The following is a 25,147-nucleotide window of genomic DNA, read 5'->3' as shown; positions in this document are numbered from 1 at the left end:
AAATGAATTGTAGAGGTTTGATTTTTTTTTTTTTTTTTAAGATTTTATTTATTTGAGAGAGAACGGTCTAGCACAAACTGGGGAGCAGCAGAGAGAGAGGGAGAACAGCCTCCCAACTGAGCAAGGAGCCCGATGCGGGACTCGATACCAGGGTCCTGGGATCATGACTGGAGCCAAAGGCAGATGCCCAATGGACTGAGCCACCCAGGCACCCTGATATTTTGTTTTGTTTTGTTTGTTAGGTATTTGTTTTTCAGAGCAGCTTAGTTGTTTTTCATGTTAAACTTCTGTGCAATTTTTTTTCTTTCCAGTTTTTTATTTGAATTCTAGTTAGTTAAACTCCTGTGTGAATTTAATGCTGAATTAATGGCTGTAGCTGAAAGAAATCTGGTACTTGAGTACCCACAAATACCAGGGGTAAGATTTCTCTGTTTCTGAGTAAAATCATTCAAAATTTATATGTATTCAATCAGTAAAAGTAAGCCCATTTCGATGAATAGTTTGGAGTATTTCAGACCATTGCAATTTGATGAATTGAGTATTGCTAGAAATTGGCATTAGATTGGAAATGTGAAATGAACTTTGTGTTTGTAACTGAAAGTCATCAGTGATAACATTTTTGATCCTATGTATTGTAAGTGGATAGGTTAACAGGGAACCTGGGGGGGGATAGAGATGTAAGAAATATTTTATGTGAGTAAATCTTTTCTTTGGAGACCGGAATACTTTGGAAAAAAATTTCAGTTTAATACACATCTTTTGAGCATTTTTTTAGTGTAGCCCAAAGCTGAACTAGAAGAATGAATTGAAATTTTTTTCCCCATTTGCCCGTCATCATTAGATTAAGAACTAGAATCCAGGTTTCTTCCTCTACTGTTTAAGTGTATTTTCTGGGGTGCCTGGGTGGCACAGGGAGTTGGGCCTTTGCCTTTGGCTGGGGTCAGGGTCTCAGGGTTCTGGGATTGAGCCCTGCACTGAGCTCTCTGCTCAGCGGGGAGCCTACTTTACCCTCTCTCTTTGCCTGCCTCTCTGCCTGCTTGTAATCTCTCTCTCTAATAAGTAAATAAAATCTTAAAAAAAAAATAAATGTATTTTCTTTTGGACAACCAGACGATCACACTGAAAAAAAAAAAAAAGCCTCATTTTGGCCATTTAAGAGGCCAAAAAGGGATTCCCCCCAGTTTTAGGCTTAAGAGCAGAGCTATGATTAGAGCCTAAAGAGTAATAAAGGTAAGAACAAAAGGTGGTATTGCCCCCAAAAGGTAATAGAAAGTTATGGAATTACCAGATGTGAATGGTTCTTGATAGATGTACAGTGTGCTCAAGGAGTAAAATACTGGAATTCAGAAGTCGTGTTTCCTGGGCCACTTTCCCCAGACCAAATCAAGACAAGAAGGAGCCTTAGATTTATTGAATGTAGGTTCATAGCCATTGTCATTACTTTAGGAAATTGGAAATTTCTCCTGGTTTTAGATCACAAGTAAGCCTTTTTTGTTTCTCTGTCCACTATTCGAACTCCATTCCTGTCTCGCTGTCTCTTTTAGACATTGCTCTAGTGACCTAAACTGATTTGTAATTCCTTGTGTTTGGAGGGAGTCTAGTTATATTTGTAGGTTCAGCCTCACCCTGTATTTCAGCAGGAAGTGGGCGGGTGCTTAAGTCTATAATGAGGCATTTTTCCTTGTGGTTGCTGCATGGTAGTGAGGACTGCTGTATGCAACAGTAAATTCATACTTCTTTAAACATTTTAGTAGACAGATTTAGATTACAGTAAGCCTGTGTGTTGTCTGTCATTTTGAAATAAAATTATTTAACTTTTCAATTGAAATTTTTGCACCCCTGTGGAATGCATATTCTTTAACATAAAGAAGTTTGTTTATTGAAAGAGGAAACTGGTCTACAAAGTAAAGCTCTTCTCATATGCCCCCATCCAAAGTGCTGTTAACTACAGAACAGTGGGAAATGCTGAAGTGAAAGCAGAAGTCCTAATTGCCACACATATAACATCCCCACATGTTTGCATCCCCTGCTACTGCTGATCAGCATTTTGGGGGAGGGGGAGTGTTTCAAAGAGGAACTGCCTTGAGAAGCATTTCTGTTGTTATGGTTATTGCTATAGCTCAGATACACTTACTTTTGGATGCAACCTAAGAAATTTGCAGGTGCTATCAGTGACCTTGGCTATAAATGAAGTATTATATATTTATTTATAATAAACGGCTAGTAATAAATATTACTGCCAGAATGAGCAGTCATCTGTCTTCTTTCCTGGTGGTGACAGGAATTCAGAGTGGGATACAAATGAGTGTGTCCTGTCTCAACATGTAGCCTTCCTTCATTACCTTCTACCTCCCTCTCAGTCTTTCTCACCTCACTGCACTTCAGCCTCAGGGTGTTGGGATCAGAGTTGTAAGAATGTAGGGCAGATCTCAAAGTCTCCTTTTGGCTTTGCACTGACCACATACGATATATAAATATTTCATGATAACTTCTAATTTACAGATTTGTGGAACCTTACTGTGGAAGAGACCTGAGAGAACACCTCATCCAGTTTCCACTTCAAAGCTTGAATCCCACCATGGTACTGACAGTCTAGACTGGTCCATATGCTGCCAGGCCGTGGCTAGGGAGGGATGCCTAAAGTCTTCTGTTTGTTCTCAGACTCATTCTCAAGTCCCTTAGGCTGAAAATAGCCAGGAGTAAAGATGGGGTTGCTGCTGAGTCTGGCTGCATGTCTGGAACTATTCCAGAGCCAATTTTTTCTTTAGACTTACTTGGGTAGCCAACTCCCAGATCAGTCTGGGAGCCTCCCAGGGTGTAAATAACTTAACCTCAGGACTCTGTCTGGAACATCCTTTGGACCATTCTGTATCCTGTAGGTCCTAGTAACTAGATGGATCTAGATCTGGAGAAAGATTTGATTCATAGCTATAATCCATCCCTCTCTACATTTCTTAAACCTGCCTCTAGCCTTGTGTTCAAAATGCAGTGGAGGTTGGATATTGGATGTTGGTCAGTGAGGAGGTTATGGCAACTTAGGTAGGAGCAAATCTAGGAATTTTAGAACTTCTTAAAAATCATCTGACTTAGTCCCTTTATTTTGCTGATGAAGCAGCTGAAGCCCAGAGTGAGAATTACATTATCTTTGGTTTAGAAGGCATTGTAGAAGTCATCCAGTCTGACCTCTCAACATCAGCATCTTACAATCTGGGAATATCTCCCCCAGCATTCTTTTTTTTTTTTTTTTTTTTTTAAGATTTTATTTATTTATTTGACAGAGAGAGATCACAAGTAGATGGAGAGGCAGGTAGAGAGAGAGAGAGGGAAGCAAGCTCCCTGCTGAGCAGAGAGCCCGATGCGGGACTCGATCCCAGGACCCTGAGATCATGACCTGAGCTGAAGGCAGCCTTGTAACCCACTGAGCCACCCAGGCGCCCCCAGGTCATTCACTCTTTCATGGATCCAAAATTTCTTTTTCCAGCTGAGAACCACTGCCTTCTTAGATTTCTTCACTTTCTCTTCTGTCACTGGCACTAACATTTACCCTTTTTCATGGTACTTTTAATAAAGAAACATACGTTTTATCACTTTGTGAATATACCTGTGTTCCAGAGTATCAGGAGAAAGCAAATAGGACTGGAAAGGGCAGACTCACCCCTGCAAACTGGCTTCTCCGTTCATATTGGCTAGCCGTAGTTGACCTCTCCATTTCTATTGTCTTTTTCTTAGCCTGTGAGGAGTCCTAACTGATCTGTTTACCTCCAGCCTTCTCCTGCCCAAATATAACATCTTTGCTTCTGTTAGAATGATTTGTCTAAATGCAAATTTGACCATGTCACTTCCTTGATTCAGTGGTTTCTAAACACCCAGTACTCTACAAGTTTTCCACTAAATGACTACTGATGATAGAGGAGCCTTTCTCAACTGGATTTCCATGAGAGAATTAAACCCTAATGCCATTAGGCATCCATTGTATGTAATGTATTAACTTTTTCTCCAATGCATCTGGAATGGTGCTAGTTATGTATAGTCTTGAGGAGAATTGAGAAAATAGTCACTCTAATCATTTTCTTTGTTCTGTGGATCAGATGAGGAACTGAGTGTGAAAGAGTGGGGAGAGAATGTATGTTCTTCAGGAGATCCAGAAGCCTGGCTGGGAGCTACCTCAAAGAAAAACAAAACAAAACAAAACAAAACACACTAAATGTCATAAAAGTTTAGGGTTTCATCTTTAAATTTGTGTGACTATTGCATTCTACCACATAGAATGTCCATAGTTAAAGGTGTTTAAAAAATATTTGTGAATGAACGTACTGATTTTATAGGAAGGTTTCCTAGGGCCCATGGAACTACATATATAACTACCTTTTTTCTCTTAGCCCTGTAGTGGACATTTTATATGTGTTAAATTACTTAATGTCTCTAGGAAACTTGCCCAAGATTGTACAGCTAGTAAGGTGTCAGAGTCCAGGTACTAACCCAAGTATGTTTCAACTCCACAGCTTGAAGCTGAATTGAGTCCAGAGCCTTAGAAGTTTTTTTCGAAGTTTATCTTCACCGGAATGTAGGCTTTTTTTTTTTTTTTAATCCCCTTGGTCAAGTTAACTGTTGTGTTTCAGATCAAGCATAATTCTGTACTTCTTATGCTGAATATAACTAACTTTGATTATCCAAAAGGAAAATGAACAGTGACTCAGGTAATTCCATATAACAGGCAGTTTTGTCTGTCTTTGGTGGTTCTGAAACATACTAAATGGCTTTATTTATTTATTTATTTTTAAAAGATTTTATTTATTTATTTTACAGAGAGAAATCACAAGTAGATGGAGAGGCAGGCAGAGAGAGAGAGAGGGAAGCAGGCTCCCTGCTGAGCAGAGAGCCCGATGCGGGGCTCGATCCCAGGACCCTGAGATCATGACCCGAGCCGAAGGCAGCGGCCTAACCCACTGAGCCACCCAGGCGCCCCTATTTATTTATTTTTAAAGATTTTATTTCCTTATTTGAAAGAGAGAGAGAGAGTGGGGTGAGGGGCAGAGGGAGAAGCAGACACTCTGCTGAGCAGGGAGCTGCGGGGCTAGATCTTGGGGACTCGGGAGGGAATCATGGCCTGAGCTGGAGGCAGACACTAGCTAAGGGACTGAGCCAAATGACTTTGTTTTGTAGCAGATTTACTTTTCTTTTTTTTTTTTTTTTTTTTTTTTTTTAAATTTTATTTATTAATTTGACAGAGATCACAAGTAGGCAGAGAGGCAGGCAGAGAGCGAGAGGAAGGGAAGCAGGCTCCCTGCTGAGCAGGGAGCCCGATGCGGGGCTCGATCCCAGGACCCTGAGACCGTGACCTGAGCCGAAGGCAGAGGCCTTAACCCACTGAGCCACCCAGGCGCCCCAGATTTACTTTTCTAATGGCAGCTAGCTTTTTTCATAAGAGGAAACCATCTTGCTATTGAAAACTTGGTTCCCCACCCATATGACATAGAGTTGACTCCATTTGTATCTGCTTACTCAAGGCCCTTGGGAAAGCATAAATGCTAAACTACCAAGGTATTAGAAGCATCCCCTGCCTGGCCTCCAGTTTTACGTGTACCTGACCATCTGGAATCCAGTTTCCGATAAGTGTCCAGTGAGAACGTCTGGAATGTCTTGTCAGTGGCCACGTTCAGCACAGAATTTCAAGGGGATCTGGCTTCTTTAGTTCTCTGAGAAGCTGGAACAAATACTGAAATGATTGTTAATAGAGGGAGCTACAGTGACTGTTTTCAATCCTTCTCTGGCTGCACCATTGAATTTCTGGTTCCTCCAGAAAGCTTGAAATTTGGGAGTCTAAGAGCATCCAGAGGATGGTGTACAGATCCCTGTGAGGTTCAGTTTGTAGCCTCCTGCCTCCTTTCTTGTTAGAAACTCTTCACCAGTGAGTTACTAATTGATTGCATCTTAGTACCTGATAACCTTTTACATCATGTAAAAGAGAGGTTAGACTGGAAGGGAAAGTCCAGAGTTTGGATTAGAAAACCTGTTGAGTCAAAGGGGAACTTAGCAGAGGAACGGAATGAAAATTATTTCCTTAGACAGTAGACAAATATTCAGGAAACACCTCTGCACCCCAAAGATAGGCACAGCTGCCACACAGTGACTATTAAAGGGAGGTTCAAAGTTATGAGCAAACAGCTGATTCTCTTGGTTCTTGGGCTGTTGCTGTTGGTGACAGGAAATCTTGTTCCCCAAGCTGCTGGCTTCCTGTTTTATTTTTACTCTTAGTAGATCAGAATGTCCATAACAAGGAGCAGTCTGTTCCAAAGGGTTCTTCTCCCCCTTTGAGCCCGAAGGGCTTTTTTTTATGCCTTTTGGTCAGACAATATGTTGGTTCACTTTTAAGATCTATGATATTTAGCTTGGTTTAAGCATTTTCTATTCATAATCAACTTTTTTTTGGTGATGAGCTGGTGTTTTAAGATTTGATGTAAGTAAACCTCTGCTTTGCTTGTTCTGAAATGTATATAGAGAAAGAGAGGGAGGGAGGAGTTTGCGATTTGGGGTATGTTACCTTTGTGCTTTACCTTTTCATTTGAAGTGAATTGGCATTTCCCCTAGCATGAAAACCATTAGGTTGTACATTTCTTTAGTTTCACAAGATACAGAAACAGGACCTGCCAGCCCAGTGTGCCTTTGGCTGTAGCCAGTACCTGTTTTGTTGAGACTAAAACCTCCTTCTATCCTTGTAAAGCTAGGAATTTGGTAATCTAATTCTAAAACAATAGCTCAGCATGAACCTGAAGTGGTGGGGGATTTCCTAGGGAAAGGGGCTCAGCTGACAGGATAAGAACTGGTAACCGGAAGGTTTCCGGATCTACTCCAGACACTTCCTGCTGTCTCAAGAGCCTTTTGGCCCAGGTGTGTTGAACCGGATGTGAGAGAGAGAGAGAGAAAAAGGGAGCTTTTGGGTAGAAGAGAAAGGACTGGGGAATCTTATAGAACAGTTTGCTCAGCATCATGTTTGACATATTGAACATGTAAAATTTTCCTTGATATTCTTTAATTCTGTCAATGTACAGACAAAACTTTAGTAGTGTTAATAGACACTGGCAGCTAGTGTTTAGTTGTACATTAACAGTCATCTATCAGGGAAGAACTGGAGAAGTTACGTCGGGATGTAGATCAGTGGAATCAATATTGGCAGCTTAATTCCATTGTGGAGATTATCGGATGACAGGAGCTCTTTTTTGATCCTTGTAATTGATCATCTGGAATCTGATCTGTGCTGATTATGGACACACCAAGGATGGGATCCGTCCAGACCATTCAGAGCCTGCTGAATGGACTGTTTTCTGACCATGCCTCTTTGACTCTTGTTGGTTGGAGCGCAGTTGTTATTTTAAGGTTTTTAGGTTTTTAATGCTCCCGGTGTAACTCAGCCAGCAGTCACCAGTTCAGAATTTCTAAACGTATCCAGCATGCCTTCTAATAGCAAATCTTAAAGATTGAAGGGAACGGGGTGGGGGCTTAAAAAAGAAAAAAATGATGAGGGAGAAAAAATTTTTTAAAAGCTGTTTTAGATCAGAGCAAGACAAAAGGAAAAAAAAAAGGACTGACACAGCCCTAGTGTGCCTGGAATTTGTGGTTGAGTAATACTTTCCTGTTATTTCTTTTCTAGGTTGTTTTTCATCATTCAGAGCATTGCCTGAAGCAGGTCCACCATGCCGTTAGTAACGAGGAACATCGAGCCAAGGCACCTGTGCCGTCAGACGTTGCCTAGCGTTAGAAGCGAGCTGGAATGCGTGACCAACATCACCCTGGCAAATGTCATCCGACAGCTGGGCAGCCTGAGTGAGTGCCGCAGAGAGCCTGTGCTTTGCCCTCAGGGGTCGTTGGTGCTCTTTATTTAGTTTCCTTCTCCTCCTGTGTTCCTGTTTCTCCCCCATCTGCCTTTCCTAGGTAATGTGAAAATGTATCCCCCCCACCTTCCTGAAAGAGAGGTTCCTTTTTGGTACAGATTCTTCCCCTCAACCCTTTCTTCATCTACCGCCACCCTTTAGGTTCCCTCCACCTCCCCCTCCACCTGCTTCAAAAGAAATCTGTGGGAAGGGTAGCAGGAAGGGCTGCAGCAGAAACTGCAGATGGAATGACAGAGCAGAATTCTCTGTGTGTAAAGTGGGAGGTTCACAGAGCAGTATCTTGGTTGGGGAATGTGCCTGTAATTGCACGAGCTGTTCGATGTAGCTGACTTCGTTGAAGCCTCAAATGTGCCAGTAGTCTTTATCTCTCCGACACCCCCCTCCCCACCAACTTTTCTTCCCAAAGAGGAGTAAAGCAAACATACACTCAGATTCTAGCCGACTTGTCTACCCTGGTAGACATTTAATTGTGCTGCAAGCCCCCAGGTCCAAGTTCAGGGTACAAATTACTTTTGCAGTCTCTGGGGTATTGGGAGTTTTGCAAGCTGCATTTACACACAATGACACAAAGTGTAACTGGAGCCATTCTTCTCTAGGAGGAAGATGGGGTTTAGTCCATTCTGTTTTGGAGCTGAGGGAAAACCAGCTCAATGATTTTTTTTTTTTTTTAATTGGCAAGAATGAATGAGATTGCCTTGGGTGGGGTGTATGCATGGGTTTGGATTTCACTCTGAGTCAAGCTGATTTTGTTTGAAGCTGAGGTATGGGAAGGGCAGATACTTGGATAGGCTCTGCATTTGTCTAGTGCCACTCTAGCTCCCATAAGAATGACCATCAAATTGCCATTTTAGCAAAGGCATCTTGGTATGAATTATTTCAGACACTCACCCTTCCTGTCGTATCACTGCTCTTAGTAAAGGCAGTGGGACATCAGGAAAGCCTGCCTTCCCCCAGATAGTATCAGGCCGTCCTTTAAAACAGGGCTCTGAGGAGACAGAGTTCTGTGACCATATGATGTATGGGGTCTGAGATTCCTAAGCCTTTACCTAGCTCACTTGATCCAGGGCTTAGGGAAACTTGGATGGGGTGTCAGGAAGAAATGAAACCCTGCCAGTGCCTGTCTTACACAAAGGAACACTGACAGCAGTGCAGCTGACGAGGAAGCACGTGAAGGTGGCAGAGAGCTTCATTGCTTCTTAAAAGCATAATTTCTGCTTCTGTCACCCTGAGAAGGCCAAATGGGTGGAAGTCAATCACACACTGGTTCCTTCTCCATAGGACAAAGGACATCTAGCTAATGATGCTTCTTACTCTCTCTCGGCAGGAGTTACGCTCTCTCTCAGGTGTTTTTCCAGGGTAGTGTTGATGGATGTCATTGCTCACTCTCCCACTTGTGATCAGACCACTCCTGTCTGGAGGAAGCCAGTCTGAGGGCCAGGGTTGGTTTGTGCCTGTGGAAACAAGATTTCCTCACATTGTGGCGCTAACTGACCCTTTATTCATCCAGTAAATATGTATTGAACATATTTTATGTGCCAGATGCTGAGGGAATACAGCGATAATAAGAAATGGTCTCCGCCTTCCAGGAGCTCATAATCTACCAGAGGAGACAGAAATGAATAATTCTTACGGGGAGAGGGTGAGAGGGGAACTCATATTTGTTGATTGCCTACTTTACACCAAGTTTTAGTAGGATATTGACATAGATGTCAAGTAATTCCCCTGGGTGATCCTTTGAGGGTAGGTGGTGGTATTCCCATTTTTCAGGTGAGGAAATAAAGGCTCAGAAAAGTAGAGTGACTTGCCTAGAGAGATAGCAGCCAGTAAGAGGTAAAGTCAGACTTCCAAAGACTTTCTCAGCTCTGTCCTGTACTCTCTGTCTCTGCCAACACACTGCCCTGGTTCAGACCTCTGTTGACTTTTACCTGAACGATTGCCTTATCCTCCCTTTGGCTTCCCTTTCTCTGATCAACCCTCCTAAATCTATAAACCTAAAAATCTTGTGACTCTTAAGCCTATGTCCCTACCAGAGTGGTCTGCTTAAAACACAAATCTCACTTTTTACTTTTATAATTCTCAATTGTTTGAATTTTTGAAAATTAAGAGTGTTAACTTTTGCAATTTAAAAAGTATGTGTGGTGTTTTTTTAAAGATAGAGTAGAGAGAACACAAGCAGGGAGGAGGGGAGGAGCAGAGAGAGAGGGAGCAGCAGGCTTCCTATTGAACAAGGAACTTGACGTGGGGGTTCCATCCCAGGACCCTAAGATCATGACCTGAGCTGAAAGCAAACACCCAACTAAGCCACACAGGTGCCCTTAAAAAGTGTTTTTTTTTTTTTTTCTTTTTTTAAATGATTTTATTTATTTATTTGACAGAGATCACAAGTAGGCAGAGAGGCAGGCAGAGAGAGAGGAGGAAGCAGGCGCCCCACGGAGCAGAGAGCCCGATGTGGGGCTCGATTCCAGGACCCTGGGATCATGACCTGAGCCGAAAGCAGAGGCTCCAACCCACTGAGCCACCCAGGCGCCCCTTTACTTACTATTTATTTATTTATTTATTTATTTATTTGAAGAATTTATATATTTATTTAACAGAGAGAGATCACAAGTAGGCAGAGAGGCAGGCAGAGAGAGAGGAGGAAGCAGGCTCCCTGCTGAGCAGAGAGCCTGATGCGGGACTCGATCCCAGGACCCTGAGATCATGACCTGAGCTGAAGGCAGCGGCTTAACCCACTGAGCCACCCAGGCGCCCCCCCTTTACTTACTTTTTAAAAGAGTTTGTTTATTTGTCAGAGACTGCACGCACACCCAGGGAGCTGCAGGCAGAGGGAGAAGCAGGCTCCCCGCTGAGAAGGAGCCCAGTGTGGGACTCCATCCCGGGACTCTGGAATCACGGCCTGGGCTGAAGGCAGCGGCTTAACCAGCTGAGCCACCTAGGTGTCCCTAAAAAGTGTTTTTATTATTTTAAGATTTTGATTATTTATTTGACAGACAGAGGTCACAAGTAGGAAGAGAGGCAAGCAGAGAGAGAGGGAGAAGCAGGTTCCCCGCTGAGAAGGAGCCCAATGTGGCACTTGATCCCAGGATCCTGAGATCATGACCTGAGACGAAGGCAGAGGCTTAAGCCACTAAGCCATCCACGCGCCCTTAAAAAGTGTTTTTAAGTAAGAGTACAGGGGCACCTGGGTGGCTCAGTCATTAAGCATCTGCCTTCATCTCAGGTCATGATCCCAGGGTCCTGGGGTGGAGCCTTGTGTCGGGCTCCCTGGTCAGTGGAGAAAGCCTGCTTCTCCCTTTCCCAATCCCCCTGCTTGTATTCCTGCTCTCACTGTCTTTCTCTGTCAAATAAATAAACAAAATCTTAAAAAAAAAAAAAAGATTCCAGATCCTTTTAAATAAATAAACAAATAAATGTACAAATGTTAAAAGTCCTCCCTGTTCCTCACTGTGGGATTGTATAAGTTTCTTGGTCTTGCATTCGAGACTTTTCAAGACTTGACTTCCTTTCTAATCATTTTTCTTTTTCTTTTTCTTTTTTTTAAAGATTTTATTTATTTATTTGACAGAGAACACAAGTAGGCGGGGCGGGGGGCAGGCTCCCCGCCGAGCAGAGAGCCCAACTTGGGGCTAGATCCCAGGACCCTGAGATCATGACCTGAGATGAAGGCAGACGCCCTCCAGTGATTTTTTTTGCAATCCATCTTCTCCCAGGGATTTTACAATCTTTTAAAAACAATTTTTTTTTTAATGAAAAAGGAGGAAAGGGGGGGGGAAAGGAAGGAAGAAAAAATGAATTATCAACTACTTGTAGTACTTCTGAGATAGACCACAGTCTCTCATGCGGTGCCCTTGCTATTGTTTCTCCTGCCTGTAGATACCTCACAGTCCTTGTAGCTGATCTTCAAGGCCTAGCTCAAGGACCTCCTCCTCCAGGCTGGACTAAGTGCTTCTCTGAACTCCTATTATGTGCCTGTAATTACTACCTACCACATTATATTGAAAATTATCTGTATCTCTTACACTAAATTAAAAGTTCTCTGGTGGCAGAAATCATGTCTTGTTTGTTCTTAAACCCCAGTGTTTATCCTGCGTAGTATCTGGCATCCAATAGAAGCTCAGTAAATGTTTGTTGAATAATTCATGCCTATATTCTCGCCACCATTCCATGCTGTTGGTGCATAGAGAATCAGGGAAGGAGGTAATACTCCTGTGGGGAGTCAGTGCATGGTGTGGGAGTATAGGGAGAGTTAGGGAATGCTTCACAGAGGAGATAGATTTGAATCAGACCTTGAACGATGACTAGAATTTCATCTTGCAGACAGTGGGACAGGATTAGGCTCATATGTGCTTCACATTCATGACCTTGGCCTCATGGCCTCATGTACTACCGCCAGAAGTGCTTGGTCTGGTAGGCACAATCTGATTATGGAATGGATAAAGCACAAAACTAAAAATTCCACAGTCTTGGATTGCTCCGTGATAGCATATCCAGAGTTTTTATTTTCCCTCAGTGCAGAGAGATTGGCATTTCACATATTAGGTTGCCGTATCTTAGGAAATATAGGCACAGCCAGCCAGCCTGTACTTTTGAGTCAGTATCCTGACCACCTGGTAGAATGGAATCCTCACTTGGGTAAATTAAGAAATCATGCTGTGATATTGGGTTTTCTGAGTGTAGAGGCGCCATGCCACTGGGGGACTACTCCAAGACTTTTAGACCTCAAGCAAAAGCAGTGCCATATTTGTAAAAATCAGATTTAACCTGTTCATGTCTGCCTAAGATTCCATTTGAACAGTTCTGCTAACAGGGGGCGGGGGGGGGGAGGGTGGGGATTGAAGACTGCTTTGGAATCTCTTGCAAAAATATGGTTACCAACCATATTGTGAATGTCCTGATGTGATAGTGGATCTGTTTTGGTAATCTGAATGAATGAAATTTAACTCTGACCAAGGTACTTTTAGTTTTCTCCTTATATAAGTGTGTTACACTCCTATTTTCAGAGATTGGGGTAATATTTAGTACCTGAAGAATAGGAACTATCATATTACTGACTGGAATTATATCTTAAATTTCCTGTAAGTGTAAAATGGCATATTTAAATAATTCATAGTCTTTTTTTTTTTTTTTTTTTTTTTTTTTTTTTTTTTTTTTTTTTTTTTAAAGATTGATTTATTTATTTGACAGACAGAGATCACAAGTAGGCAGAGAGGCAGACAGAGAGAGAGGAGGAAGCAGGCTCCCCGCTGAGCAGAGAGCCCGATGCGGGACTCGATCCCAGGACCCTGGGATCATGACCTGAGCCGAAAGCAGAGTCTTTAACCCACTGAGCCACCCAGGCGCCCTAAATAATTCATAGTCTTGAAAGTCATCTGATGTGGTTGGGCAGTTTCATTTTAACAACCTAACATTTTTTAGCCCATTTAATCCTATGACAGTTTGGTAAGGTTGATACAGATGAGGAAATTGAGGCTGAGACATTGTAACTTGCTGAAGAGTATGTAGGTATAAATAGAAAGAACTGAGATTAACTCCAGATTTTTCTGATTGAAGTCTGCTGAGACTTACATGTATAGACCCAGGGTGGGCCTGATGTGATGATGTGAGGTGGGGAAACCTTCACACCACCTCCCTCCATCTTCAGATAGCATTCTCAGTGTTTACATGTTTATATGTTGGGGGTAAGATTTATCTTGAAAATCGCTTTCACATTCAGCCACTACTCACACTACCACTACTACCTTCACCAAGGAGCAGGAAATCCCAGGTATTCTTGGTGCCTTAAGGATGGGTTGCTTTGGGGTTTTCTTTTCCTCCAGAATAGCTAGTCACAGATTTTGTTTTTCCCCTTAGTAATCCCATTGTGGGCTCAGACTCACGACCCCAAGATCAAAAGTCACATGCTCTACCAACTGAACCAGCCAGGTGCCCTGGTTAACAGATATTTTTGAGCCTGGTTTATTTTTCATAAGTAATGTTGTATGTTTATCTGCTTTAGCTTTCCAATCACAGTTTTCCATTACCTGAATGAACACGATGCAGTGTGGTTTTTATAGGAACTTAGCTGTATTATGGACAGGGATCAGATAACATTGTCAGCCTGCGGAACAGAAATTCAGCTTCGTTAGCCAGTTTGTGTCTTTGAACCCAGGAGCTTCCCATGGTTGTTTAAATCACAAGATCGTTTAGTATGCAAAAACTTGTTCTTTCCTTGATTAGAAACTCCTTATTGACTGAATTTACCAGCAATTCAAAATATGCTGTTGATTGGTCTTATCCTTACTCTCCAGGTTACACTGGGAAGGTGAGCTGCAGTTCACCATAAAGGTGCAGTTTTGGCCTTTTGACTAATATTTTCCCCCTCAAGTGTAGACTAAGCACAAACAAAGTTTAGAAGCTAAAAGTCAGAACCTACTTAAAATAGTTCTCAGTAGTTTTTTTGGTTGGGCACCATCACCTATGCCTACCTTCACCTTGCAAGTAAGAAACTCAGTATTTTTATTCATGTGTGCGGCTTTTCATTCCTAGCAAGAATGTGCTTTGTGGCTTGGAATGACAATATGGAGGTAGTGTCAAATTGCTGGTAGGTTTCTTTGGCTGCAAATTCTCATTGCATTCCAGGGTTGAAAGTACGGAACTCTTTTCTTTTTCTAAAAAATAAGATACTGTGGAAAGAGACCACTGGTATATTTGGTTTTCAGGCAGGGCTTGAAAATTTCAGCTTTTCATTTGTTCCCTCAGATGTAGATTTGAAGGATTATAACCTAAAGCAAAGACTTCCAAAGTTGCAGGTTACAGAACATAAAATAACCTTCACCTCTTAGAAAAAGTTTTAACTCTGTTTTGAGTTGTTGATAAATTCAAGGCCCCTCAAAGATACCACAACTCATCATGGTTATTGAATGTACTTCGAAGGTTCCATTGAGGATGTAATTTTTTTTTTTAAAGATTTTATTTATTTATCAGAGGGGGCGGGGGGAGAGCGAGCACAGGCAGACAGAATGGCAGGCAGAGGCAGAGGGAGAAGCAGGCTCCCTGGAGCAAGGAGCCCGATGCGGGACTCGATCCCAGGACGCTGGGATCACGACCCGAGCCGAAGGCAGCTGCTCAACCAACTGAGCCACCCAGGCGTCCCGAGGATGTAATTTTTTATTTTTCAAGTAAATTGTAGACACCTACAAGGTCCTCGTAACTCCCATTCTGTTTTCAAGAACATTTTACAAGGTGCTTTTACAGAGCAGCAAGGGGCGAAGGGCTATAGGCAAATGTGTAGACATTGTCTACTCTTCCAGGATTAGTTTTTTGTATTGCACCTTTTGATATTATTCAGCCTGCATTGAGTTCTTGACCATTCAGAGTTTGCCAAGAAGACTATTAGAGAACAAATGCAGACTGCTCAGGCTATGGAGGGCGCATCTCCATCTCCAAGAGCAAGCATCTGCATGTAACCCAAACTGTCCTGGAGGTGGGTGGGTTTTTGTTGGGGAGGTTGGGAATAAGATCTTTAGGAGCAAGTTTTTCTAATCATTTATGTCATTCTTATGCTCTAGTGACTTGGTTTCTTTGCTCTGTCAGGTAAATATGCAGAGGACATTGTTGGAGAGCTCTTTACTCAGGCAAATACCTTTGCCTCTCGGGTAAGTTCCCTTGCTGAGAGGGTCGACCGCCTACAAGTTAAAGTCACTCAGCTGGATCCCAAGGAAGAAGAAGGTAAGGAAGCTGAGCTCAGCATTTGCAGGCTTTGCTGAGCAGTTTCTTAAGATTTTTTTCTCCGGATTTATAAAAAAGTGAGGGGAAAAAATCACAGAGACCTATGGAGTTCTGCTTTGAAATGACACAAGCCGGGGTGGTGTAAAGAAACCTTTTTAGCTCTACCACACCCCCACATGCTCCCTTTCTCCCATTCCCCCAGTTCTTGCTCAGATCCCCCCTCCCCCAATCGTATTTTGTTACCATAAAAGTACTTGGAAGATTCATTCCTCCTAAGGAGAGGCCTGCTAGATCTGGCCACATAGTAAACCTTTGTGTTGCCTCATTTTGTTCAGTCGTGAAATGGCTGGGCTGCTGACAGCCTTGTGGGGCTTCCCCAGAGGGGGAGAAAAAAAACCTGGCTGCAGACAGCCGCAGCCAAGAAACTGCAGCTGAGGCCTCTCAGACTGGTGTGACTCAGTGTTTGCTCAAATAGCCTGTCGTCCATTTTCTCCTGCCTTCCATCTTCTCTCAGTGTCACTGCAAGGAATCAACACCCGGAAGGCCTTCAGAAGCTCTACTATTCAAGACCAGAAGCTTTTTGACAGAAACTCTCTCCCAGTACCTGTCTTGGAAACATATAACACCTGTGATACTCCTCCACCTCTAAATAATCTGACCCCTTACAGGTAACTTCGCTAGTTCTTCCCTTTGTTGATCTGTGGTTAACAGCACTAGATTGGCATTTTAGTTAAAGATGTTTGCATCAGAGGATTGTGTCCAGAACCCCAGAGTTGTTTGTGGCGGCAGCAGCTAATGTTTACCATATAAACACTTGTCACTTATTATTGTTTGGCTTCTGAAATTCATAGTAAATACAATATATATTGAAAGTTTGCTCTAGCGTTGCATGTTGCAGAGTTTAATTTGGTATAAGCCAGGTCCATCCTGGATTCCATCCAAGGAATTTAGTTATTACAGAACCAAAAGGACTTTGTTACAAAGCAGTCCTAGAGCTTGCATCCCAGGGGCAGCATTCGAGCAAGGCTCCCACTTACTCTGAAACCACTAGATTACCAGATGTTTAGGTGTGTTAGTAGAGTTAGCTTTGTGGACTGGCTGCTCTGGGCCCTCAGGGTCCTTCCAAAGCTTAAGGAATAATTGGCGTTCTTCCAAATGAGTGTCATTTAACTTTGTTTAGAACATCCTTTTGACATTGCCCTCTGCTAGGCCCTATACTGCTGCAGCTAAACTTGAGATAGACAACTTAAAGCCCCTCCCCCTCCAGGGGTCTGTAGTATGATCATCCTGCAGAAAACCACTGAGCAGGGGCAGAAAGTGAATATTTATCTTGCTTGTATCCATAAATATCTTTGGAACAGGTAAAAAGTAATTACAGATAGCTGGAGGCAGATGTCTTCTGCGAGACATGGGTATACTGCAAAGTAGGATGTGTGTGTGTGTGCAGAACTCAAGGACACCCACCTGATCCAGGGAGCCTGGAAATAGGAGCGTGGAAGCTATTCACACAGATAAAAGTACACAGCATCTATCCCATAGCGTCTATCCTGTGTTATTATTATGTAAAATTATGTTTATACCTTGGCTTTCAAAGGGGCTAGCTAGCAGAGCAGGACAGTTTTGACTCTGTAGCCTCCATTATTTATCAAGTTGGATTTGGGCAGAGAGGTTTCAGGGCAAGAAGGGAGTGTACACCTGATACTGAAGGGAGTGTAACATATGACATGGGGCTTGTGTGATAGAATAGGATAAACAAATGATATTAAGATGAAGTTTATTTTTCAGTTAATGATATTTTCCTTTTTATCATTCTCCTCTCAGTTATCTGGATTTGGCCTAACAGAAATGAGCAGTGGTGTAGCTAACTCAAAACAAGATTTAATATAAAAGTCATTAGTGTTTGATTCGGAAATGCTTTCTGTGTGTCATGACAGGCCAGGGAATAGAATTGCCTTTCTAATAAATGTCCACCCCTAGCGCATGCTTTCTGGAAAGAGAGAGAGACTTAGTCATGCCAAAGTGCAGGATTCCAACCAGGACTATCAAGTCTGGTAGGTAACCCTTACATGGACACTCAGTAGCTCTCTTGGTTACTTCTGTCACAGCCACTAAATGATGGTAATTAAATCTCATCATAAAACAGGTGGCCTCTGTTCTCACTGGGGCCCTCTTGTGGTTGGGGCTAGGGTGGGGGTACTGAGCTATTCTAGAAGGGAGCAGGAGCAGGAAGGTGGATTGCTATGGTGACCTGTTCTTACAGAGCAATAACAGCTGCATACATAAACACTTTCATGTATATGTGTATCTATACATAATGTACACATGTGTGCCTGCACCTACATGTACAGGCTTCAGGTGGGTGGGAAGCCACTAATGCTTCCTGGAGAGTTCTGGGGAATTGGTGGAGGAAGGGGAACCAATGGCAGAAATCCCCTCTGATGTGCCAGGATATCAGGTTATCCTCAGGGAGATGTCTGTAGCCATGCAGATCATTAGAAATAATCAGGATCCCTGCTGCTCTAGCCTGTTCTTGCCCTGACCATGCAAATTCCTCTACTAGGAATTGAAAGTAAGGCTAAGTTTCTTAAAAAGCCAGATAAATAAAGAGGTGCCATTCTGGGGGCACTGGAATGCTGATGTGAAGAGGAAATATGCAGTCAATTTGAATGACTTCTTGATTCCTCAGTGTAAAAACTGCTAACTGGTAGGTATTTGGAATATTGGATTTGGTTGGGAGCTCATCTGTCTACTGACAGCTACTTGTCTTCATTTCTATCCCAGGGACGATGGGAAAGAGGCACTCAAATTCTACACAGACCCTTCGTACTTCTTTGATCTTTGGAAGGAGAAGATGCTGCAGGACACCAAGGATATCATGAAAGAGAAGAGAAAGCATAGGGTGAGGGGAAAGGGGCCTCTGTTCTACACATCAGTAGGCACGATTGTGGAGGGGGGATAAAAAGGAAGCCAGTCTTATATGAAGTAATCATTCTGAGTGGCTGCTTGCTTGGATGCCAGGTGAAACTCTTTAAAAAATGTGTCCACTCCAAGCACAACCAAGATGAAAGTATAAATCACACCAAAAATGTGTTTGTTCCCCCTAGTGCTATTAACAATTGAGTATATTCAGGCTGAGTTTTAGAAATTGACTTTTCTATTCACCATTTATTTCTCTTGCAATTTGCACCTGACTCTGCTGGACACTCAAGCTAGGCTAGTCCCTTCCCCGCCAGTTTTGCAGCTCATTTCTCAGAGAGCAGCACAGGGCTCCACAGTGTTTGATTTACAAACAGGAACGGTTTAACACCTTCACTACTGATTGGGTAGGGCTGGGTGAGGGCATAGGCCTAATATTGGGAGCTGTTCCTCTCCCCTTAGACCTTCAGTGATGTGTGTAAGCATATGACCAACCAGTTGCAACGTCACAATCCCATTAGCATGGCTGCCGGGAGGCCCAAGAGAGCACCAGGGGCGAGTGCAGCTGAACAGGCTGAGGAACTCCTCATTGGTTGTTTGATTTTGTTTTGTTAACTGTTTCCTTATATTTGTCCCAGAGACAGTGACTGACCTTTGTGGCAGAGCAAGTAACAAATAGCTTTTTACTAACTTGCTAACAATTAGAGCTGCTCAGAAACATGAATGAGTTACCCAGAAAGGTAGTGAGTTTCCCATCTGTAGAGGTGTCTGAGTGTTGAACTGAGTGAATGTGTTTGACCTTGGGAGGTGGTTTGGACTAGATGACCTCTGGGTCACTCCAAAACGGGTAATTCTATAAATTCTCTAGTTACTGTGTGTTGTCGAGGCACGTCGTCTCTTGGGTGTGCATCCCTGAAGGTGGATGGAATTTTAATGAAGGACTTTGGAATAATGTTTTACAAAGGTTTTTCTGTTTCTTTTCATTATAGAAAGAAAAGAAAGATAATCCAAATAGAGGGAATGTAAATCCACGTAAAATCAAGACACGGAAGGAAGAGTGGGAGAAGATGAAGATGGGACAGGAGTTTGTGGAATCTAAAGAAAAGCTGGGGCCTTCTGGGTAGGTAATGCTTTTGTATTATTGGTAGCCTTTCTGAAGGGCCTGGGGCCATGGGGGTAACAGCCTGGCAGCTCTGGTGTGGCACCTTTCACACTCCCCTGAAGTCTGGCTGTGTGGCTAAGATCAATATCACTGTTAATCAGCTACCTTAACATGCATCCATCTGGTGATAAAAATTTGCTGAATAAATCAAGAGACTCAGCAGTTTTAAATGAGATAACTGTAGTAGTTCGGAAAAGAAGGCCCACAACTTCTAATGCCCTTGCTCTGCCAGACGCTAGTATGTCTGTGGGCCCCAAAGGAAAGACTGGAAAGAAAAGAAAAGTGGTCTTGGGAGCCCTTTGCCTCCAGAGCATTGATTTGAAGGTCATGCCTAAGAGCTGGGCATTTCACAGGACTGGAAAGGGTCCGGTAGAGAATTTGTGCACATCACCGAAGCAACTTTTCAGTCAGCCTTTGTCAGTCTCGGGAGAGAGGCTAGCCAAGGGACTGAAAGCAGACCTCAGAGATAGTGTGGGAAAGGTCGCTTGGCCAGTATTGAGGCTATATATCTCCATCGGGAAACAGTAGATGTCAGTCTGACCCATTTCCCAATACCAAATCACACTGGAGATTTAAAAGGGGGAAAAAATGGTTTTGAGCTTGGTTTGATGCTTATCCTGGTGTCCGACCTGTGTGACATTCAAAGCCAAGTCACCACGACTGCTTGGCATGAATGTTGCCCTGGTTTTTTCTCTAAATACATTGCATCCTGGCTGTCAGAGAACCGTGCCAGCCCATGCCGGGTGTCTAGGAATGATAAAAGGAAAGAGTTGAGTTGTTCTTGCTTTTAGGAATAACTCTACCATGAAAATCTTGACTTTTAAAAATCTTGACATTTCTGACACTAGTTCTTCTTGGATTAAGAGATTTGTTTTAAAGAGTGATGAAGATGGTGAGAGAAAAAAATAAACCTTTCTCTCTACAGGGAAATCAGACCTGAGGGTACCATCATTACATTCACCTCCCAGTAAAAGGGGCCATTTGTTCTGTGGCCCCATCCTGTTCAGACAGGCCTTGTCCTAGGTTCTGTGACTGTAAGGCCAGAAACTTGCATGTTCAGAATGCTAGCTATTATGCATTTGGTTTTTGTTGTGTTTGTGTGTGTGGAATGAGACTAGTGAAAATGAGGACTTTGCCTCCCATTTTCCTGTTGTCCGAGAAGTTTGGGATTGGGCCACGCGGCTGGTCTTCCTGGATGTGCTTGTTGGTGAACCTATAAAGAGATGTACCAAGCCTGCAGGGCTCCAGGCCTTGGGGATTTTCTGCATCAGAGCATCATTTGACTCGTTAGTTCCCTCCAGCTCTCTTCTCTCCGGGGTCTGTTTGAGATGAGTTCTTTAGAACCCAGCAGTAGTGGAGAGAAGGGGGAGATGGAGCAGATCCAACCATCTTTTGCTGGCTGCTGTTTGTTGTATTCGTGTCATTTGGAGGTTTGTTGTTCACCCAAGGCCCAGTGCTCTGAGCGACAGGTTTGCGTGAGGCACAGGCCCTAGTACCCTCCTTAAGTTGGCAGCTCCTCATACTGGATAAGAGACCTGGTAGAGAGACCGAGTCTAGCTCCCACACAGCAACTTGCATTTGTCCTTAGCTTGGTTTTGCAATCAAATGCCTCCTTGGCCTTTGAGTACTCCAGAGGCTTGCTGACCTCCACACCAGGCTGTTGCCAGTCACGTGTTTGCAGCTCACTAGCCTTGGGGCTCAGCTTTGCCCTTTGCCACAAGACAGACTTTGGGATTTTGCGTATAGGCTGCTCTTAACATTTGGGAGAGAATTTTAAAAAACTGCTGCGTTTGACAAGGCCAGCCAGCACTGGGAAAGGAGCAGCATGGTTTTGATTATCCATGTTGAATCCCATTCCTCTGAATCCAGCAGGAATAGCCGGGAGAGACTTAACAATAGAATTCAGTACTAAATTTTAATCCTGAATTTAGTCCTAAAATAAGGTTTCAGAATAGCAGAAAATATGTGGGAATATTCTTATTTCTTTCCTCCTAAAAGCTTTTGTATCAAATGCATTTTTGTAGGGTCTCTTAAAAAAAAAAAGAGTACCACTCACACTCTTTAAATGACAGTTTTGGCATTGGGTTCATTGTCAGGTATCCACCCACCTTGGTGTACCAGAACGGCAGTATTGGCTCTGTTGAAAATGTGGACGCAAACAGCTACCCACCACCACCGCTGTCAGACTCCACTTCTCCACCTTCTCCTTCCTTCTCTGAGGACAGCTTGCCTCCCCCACCAGCAGAATTCAGGTAAATGGTGCTCTCTCTCCTGTCTACTCTGGGTGGTTACATACTCAAGAACAAAATAAGTGTACCTCAGGCCGCCTGGCTGGCTCAGTCAGTGCAGCATGCAACTCTTGATCTCAGGGTTGTGAGTTCAAGCCCCGTGTTGGGTGTAGAGATTACTTTAAAAAAAAAAAAAGTCTTAAGGGGAAAAACCCAACAAAGTAATTGTTCCAAATTCAGGGCAGGACCAGTAAAATAACTTGAAGCAGGTCTGTCTAGATAATAGAAATAATTAACATTTTATTAATTGTCTGTGAGGTGCCAGGCATTATGCCAAACACTGTATATATTGCTTCATCCTCACAACAGCACTCCTGAGATAGGTACCCATTTTACAGATGAGTAAATGGTGAGGCACAAAGAGGTCAATGAATTCACCTAAGGTCACACAGCCAGTCAGAGACAGGGCCTTGATTGGAAAGCAGGTCATTCTGCCTGCAGAGCCCGTATTCTTTCTTTTTTAAAACTTTTTTTTTTTTTTTTTTTGTAAGATTTTATTTATTTGTCAGAGAGAGTGAGAGTGAGCAACAGAGTAGGCAGAGAGAGAAGCAAATAGGCTCCCTGCCAAGCAAGGAGCCTGATGCAGGTCTCGATTCCAGGACCCTGCGATCGTGACCTGATCCAAAGGCAGATGCTTAACCTACTAAGCCACCTACGTGTCTCGAGAGAGCCTGTATTCTTTTTTTTTTTTGAAGATTTTATTTATTATTTGACAGGCAGGCAGGCAGAGGGGGAGGAGGGTAGCAGGCTCCCTGCTGAGCAGAGAGCCCGATGTGGGGCTCAATCCCAGGACCCTAAGATCATGACCTGGGCCAAAGGCAGAGGCTTAAGCCACTGAGCCACCCAGGTGCCCTGAGAGCCCATATTCTTAACAATTACTGGAGCAGATAGAGATTACCAGCTTACCTCTTGTTCTTTCTTAGCTTTAACTCAGCATGGAATAAAGTGGTATATCGTCTGCGATCCTTAAAATATTTAACAGACACCTTGCCCAGTTATCGAGGAACTTAGCAATCAGTCACCTTTCTACTGTGTTCTGGTTCAGTTCACTGCCAGAAAGAATGAAACAAAGGAAAAGGGGAGGTGAAACTTCGACTTTGTCCGTACTGATGTTTGGCAGAGATGTACAGGGGAAGAGTTAGAATATGGCTGGGAAGGGGTCTGTCTGAGGAGTGTTCAGATTTCAGTGTTTGCTTACAGTTACTTTTCCCTTTCTGATGCCTGACAAATGCGAGCTTTGAAAGGTGCACTGTTCTCCGTGGACACTGTTTAATCTGAGATGAGATATGTTGAAGACCCCTCAGCCGGACACCTAGAGCAGTGCTGGAACTCCTCCCCTAACCCGGCCTCATTCTTGGTGACTCTTGACAGCATTCCTCCCAGAGTGCTTTTGGCTGGCGGCCCTGTCAGGTGCAGCTAAGGCTTGAAGGTCTGTGGAAGGTTCCAAGATGGATGCTTTTTTCTGAGGAGTAGCTATTAGTGGAGGGTAGGCACAACGGTGGAAAAAGAAACCTTTCAGCCTCACACATGGTCTGAGACCTTACAGCTGCAGCCAAGCCTATCTGACCCGGGAGCGGTACTCCTTAGTTGTCTCTTAGCCCAGGCACAGTCTGGTGGCACATTTATTTCCCATCTCTGCTGACCCTCGGATCTTCATCCCTTCTCAGGACTTTCCTCATGAACACTGGAGGTGCATTTATGTCAATCTGTGACCTGTTCAGGTTTGGTCAGCTTAGCTTGGGTTTCCTGCCCTCACGAGATCTGGTGAATGGTAATAGCCTGAGGACTAGAGCCCAGTGGGTGGGTGACATTTGGATTTTTTTTTTTTTTTTTTTAAAGATTTTTAAAGATTTTTTTTTTTTTTTAAGATTTTATTTATTTATTTATTTATTTATTTATTTATTTATTTGACAGACACAGATCACAGGAAGGCAGAGAGGCAAGCAGAGAGAGAGGAGGAAGCAGGCTCACTGCTGAGCAGAGCCCTGCACGCCTTCTTGGTCCTGGTTCCACAATTAAACTGACTGTCCTAGAGGAGGGTTCAAGAAGGTGTCTTCCCTTGGAAGGAAGCTAGAAGGTTTGAGGGGGACCTAGGTGATGACCTTGGCCAACCCTTACCTGATAGAGGAATCCCAGTCTAAACTTCTTTCAAATAGCTTTTCTCAATTTCTGCTTAATCCCCCTGCTGATGAGAAGAAGCTCATTGCGTTACAAGACTCATTGATTGTTGGTCTGTTCTGACCATTCTCAGGTGTTTTCTGTTTGAGTGAAAATGAAATGATAGCAGTCAACGAAAATGAACCTATTTTCATAGATAAGCTTTCTTAGAGATGGGTATTGGCATGCTGAGAGTGATGGTGGGTCTCTTCTTTGTCCTTTCAGCTGCCCAGCAGACAGCAACCAAAGAGGGCCTGGCTTAGCTGGACCCAAAAGATCCAGTGTGGTCAGCCCAAGCCACCCACCACCAGCTCCTCCTCTGGGCTCTCCACCTGGCTCCAAACCCGGGTTTGCTCCACCGCCTGCCCCTCCGCCGCCTCCTCCAATGATGGGCGTTCCACCCCCGCCACCGCCCGGAGGATTTGGGCTTCCAGGGACCCCACCACCACCTTCACCCTCATCTTTCCCACCTCACCCCGATTTTGCTGCCCCTCCACCTCCTCCCCCACCGCCCACAGCTGACTACCCAACTCTGCCACCACCTCCCTTGCCCCAACCAGGAGGAGGTGCACCTCCCCCTCCCCCCCCCTCCTCCTCCTCCGGGGCCCCCTCCTTTCCCTTCCAGTGGTGCAGAAAACCCGTCTGTTGCACCACCACCACTTTCTGACGCCACCAAGCCTAAGTCATCCTTGCCTCCTGTGAGTGATGCCCGCAGCGACTTACTTTCAGCCATACGTCAAGGTAATTCCCAGTGCTGGGTCCAGGACCTTGAGGCCCTGTCTTTCTGCAGCCAGGATGACTGGTTGGAGATTGGGCTAGGGGTTCCATGCCCTTGGGTGGGGACAGATAGGGACGGACCTCAGGCCTCAGCTCACCCTAAAGAAAGGCTTAACTCTAAAAATATAAAAAATGTAGATTTCTTTCCACCTTAGTTTAAAGTAAAGGATTCTTGGCTTCAGAAGAGCTAGTGACTCTTGATCTTGGGGTCATGAGTTTGAGCCCCACCTTGGGTGCAGTGGTTACTTTAA

The 25,147-nt window shown here is 43.7% G+C and overlaps 1 protein-coding gene across 1 annotated transcript in view; it reads left to right on the top strand.

Moving 5' to 3' along the window:
- WASF2 (WASP family member 2) overlaps positions 1 to 25,147 on the top strand; it is a 77,116-nt gene that overhangs the window by 47,151 nt on the left and 4,818 nt on the right. The window contains 8 exon segments of the mRNA XM_059138317.1: positions 7,649 to 7,821; positions 15,462 to 15,596; positions 16,111 to 16,264; positions 18,378 to 18,495; positions 19,502 to 19,632; positions 21,771 to 21,926; positions 24,345 to 24,699; positions 24,701 to 24,860. Coding sequence (XP_058994300.1) covers positions 7,692 to 7,821; positions 15,462 to 15,596; positions 16,111 to 16,264; positions 18,378 to 18,495; positions 19,502 to 19,632; positions 21,771 to 21,926; positions 24,345 to 24,699; positions 24,701 to 24,860 — 1,339 coding nt within the window. The 5' untranslated portion in view covers positions 7,649 to 7,691.

The sequence above is a fragment of the Mustela lutreola genome, chromosome 10 (genome assembly GCF_030435805.1).
Source record: "Mustela lutreola isolate mMusLut2 chromosome 10, mMusLut2.pri, whole genome shotgun sequence".
NCBI classification, from domain to species: domain Eukaryota; kingdom Metazoa; phylum Chordata; class Mammalia; order Carnivora; family Mustelidae; genus Mustela; species Mustela lutreola.
Note: the sequence above shows the minus strand (reverse complement) of the source record. Positions and strands in the feature narration are given on the sequence as shown.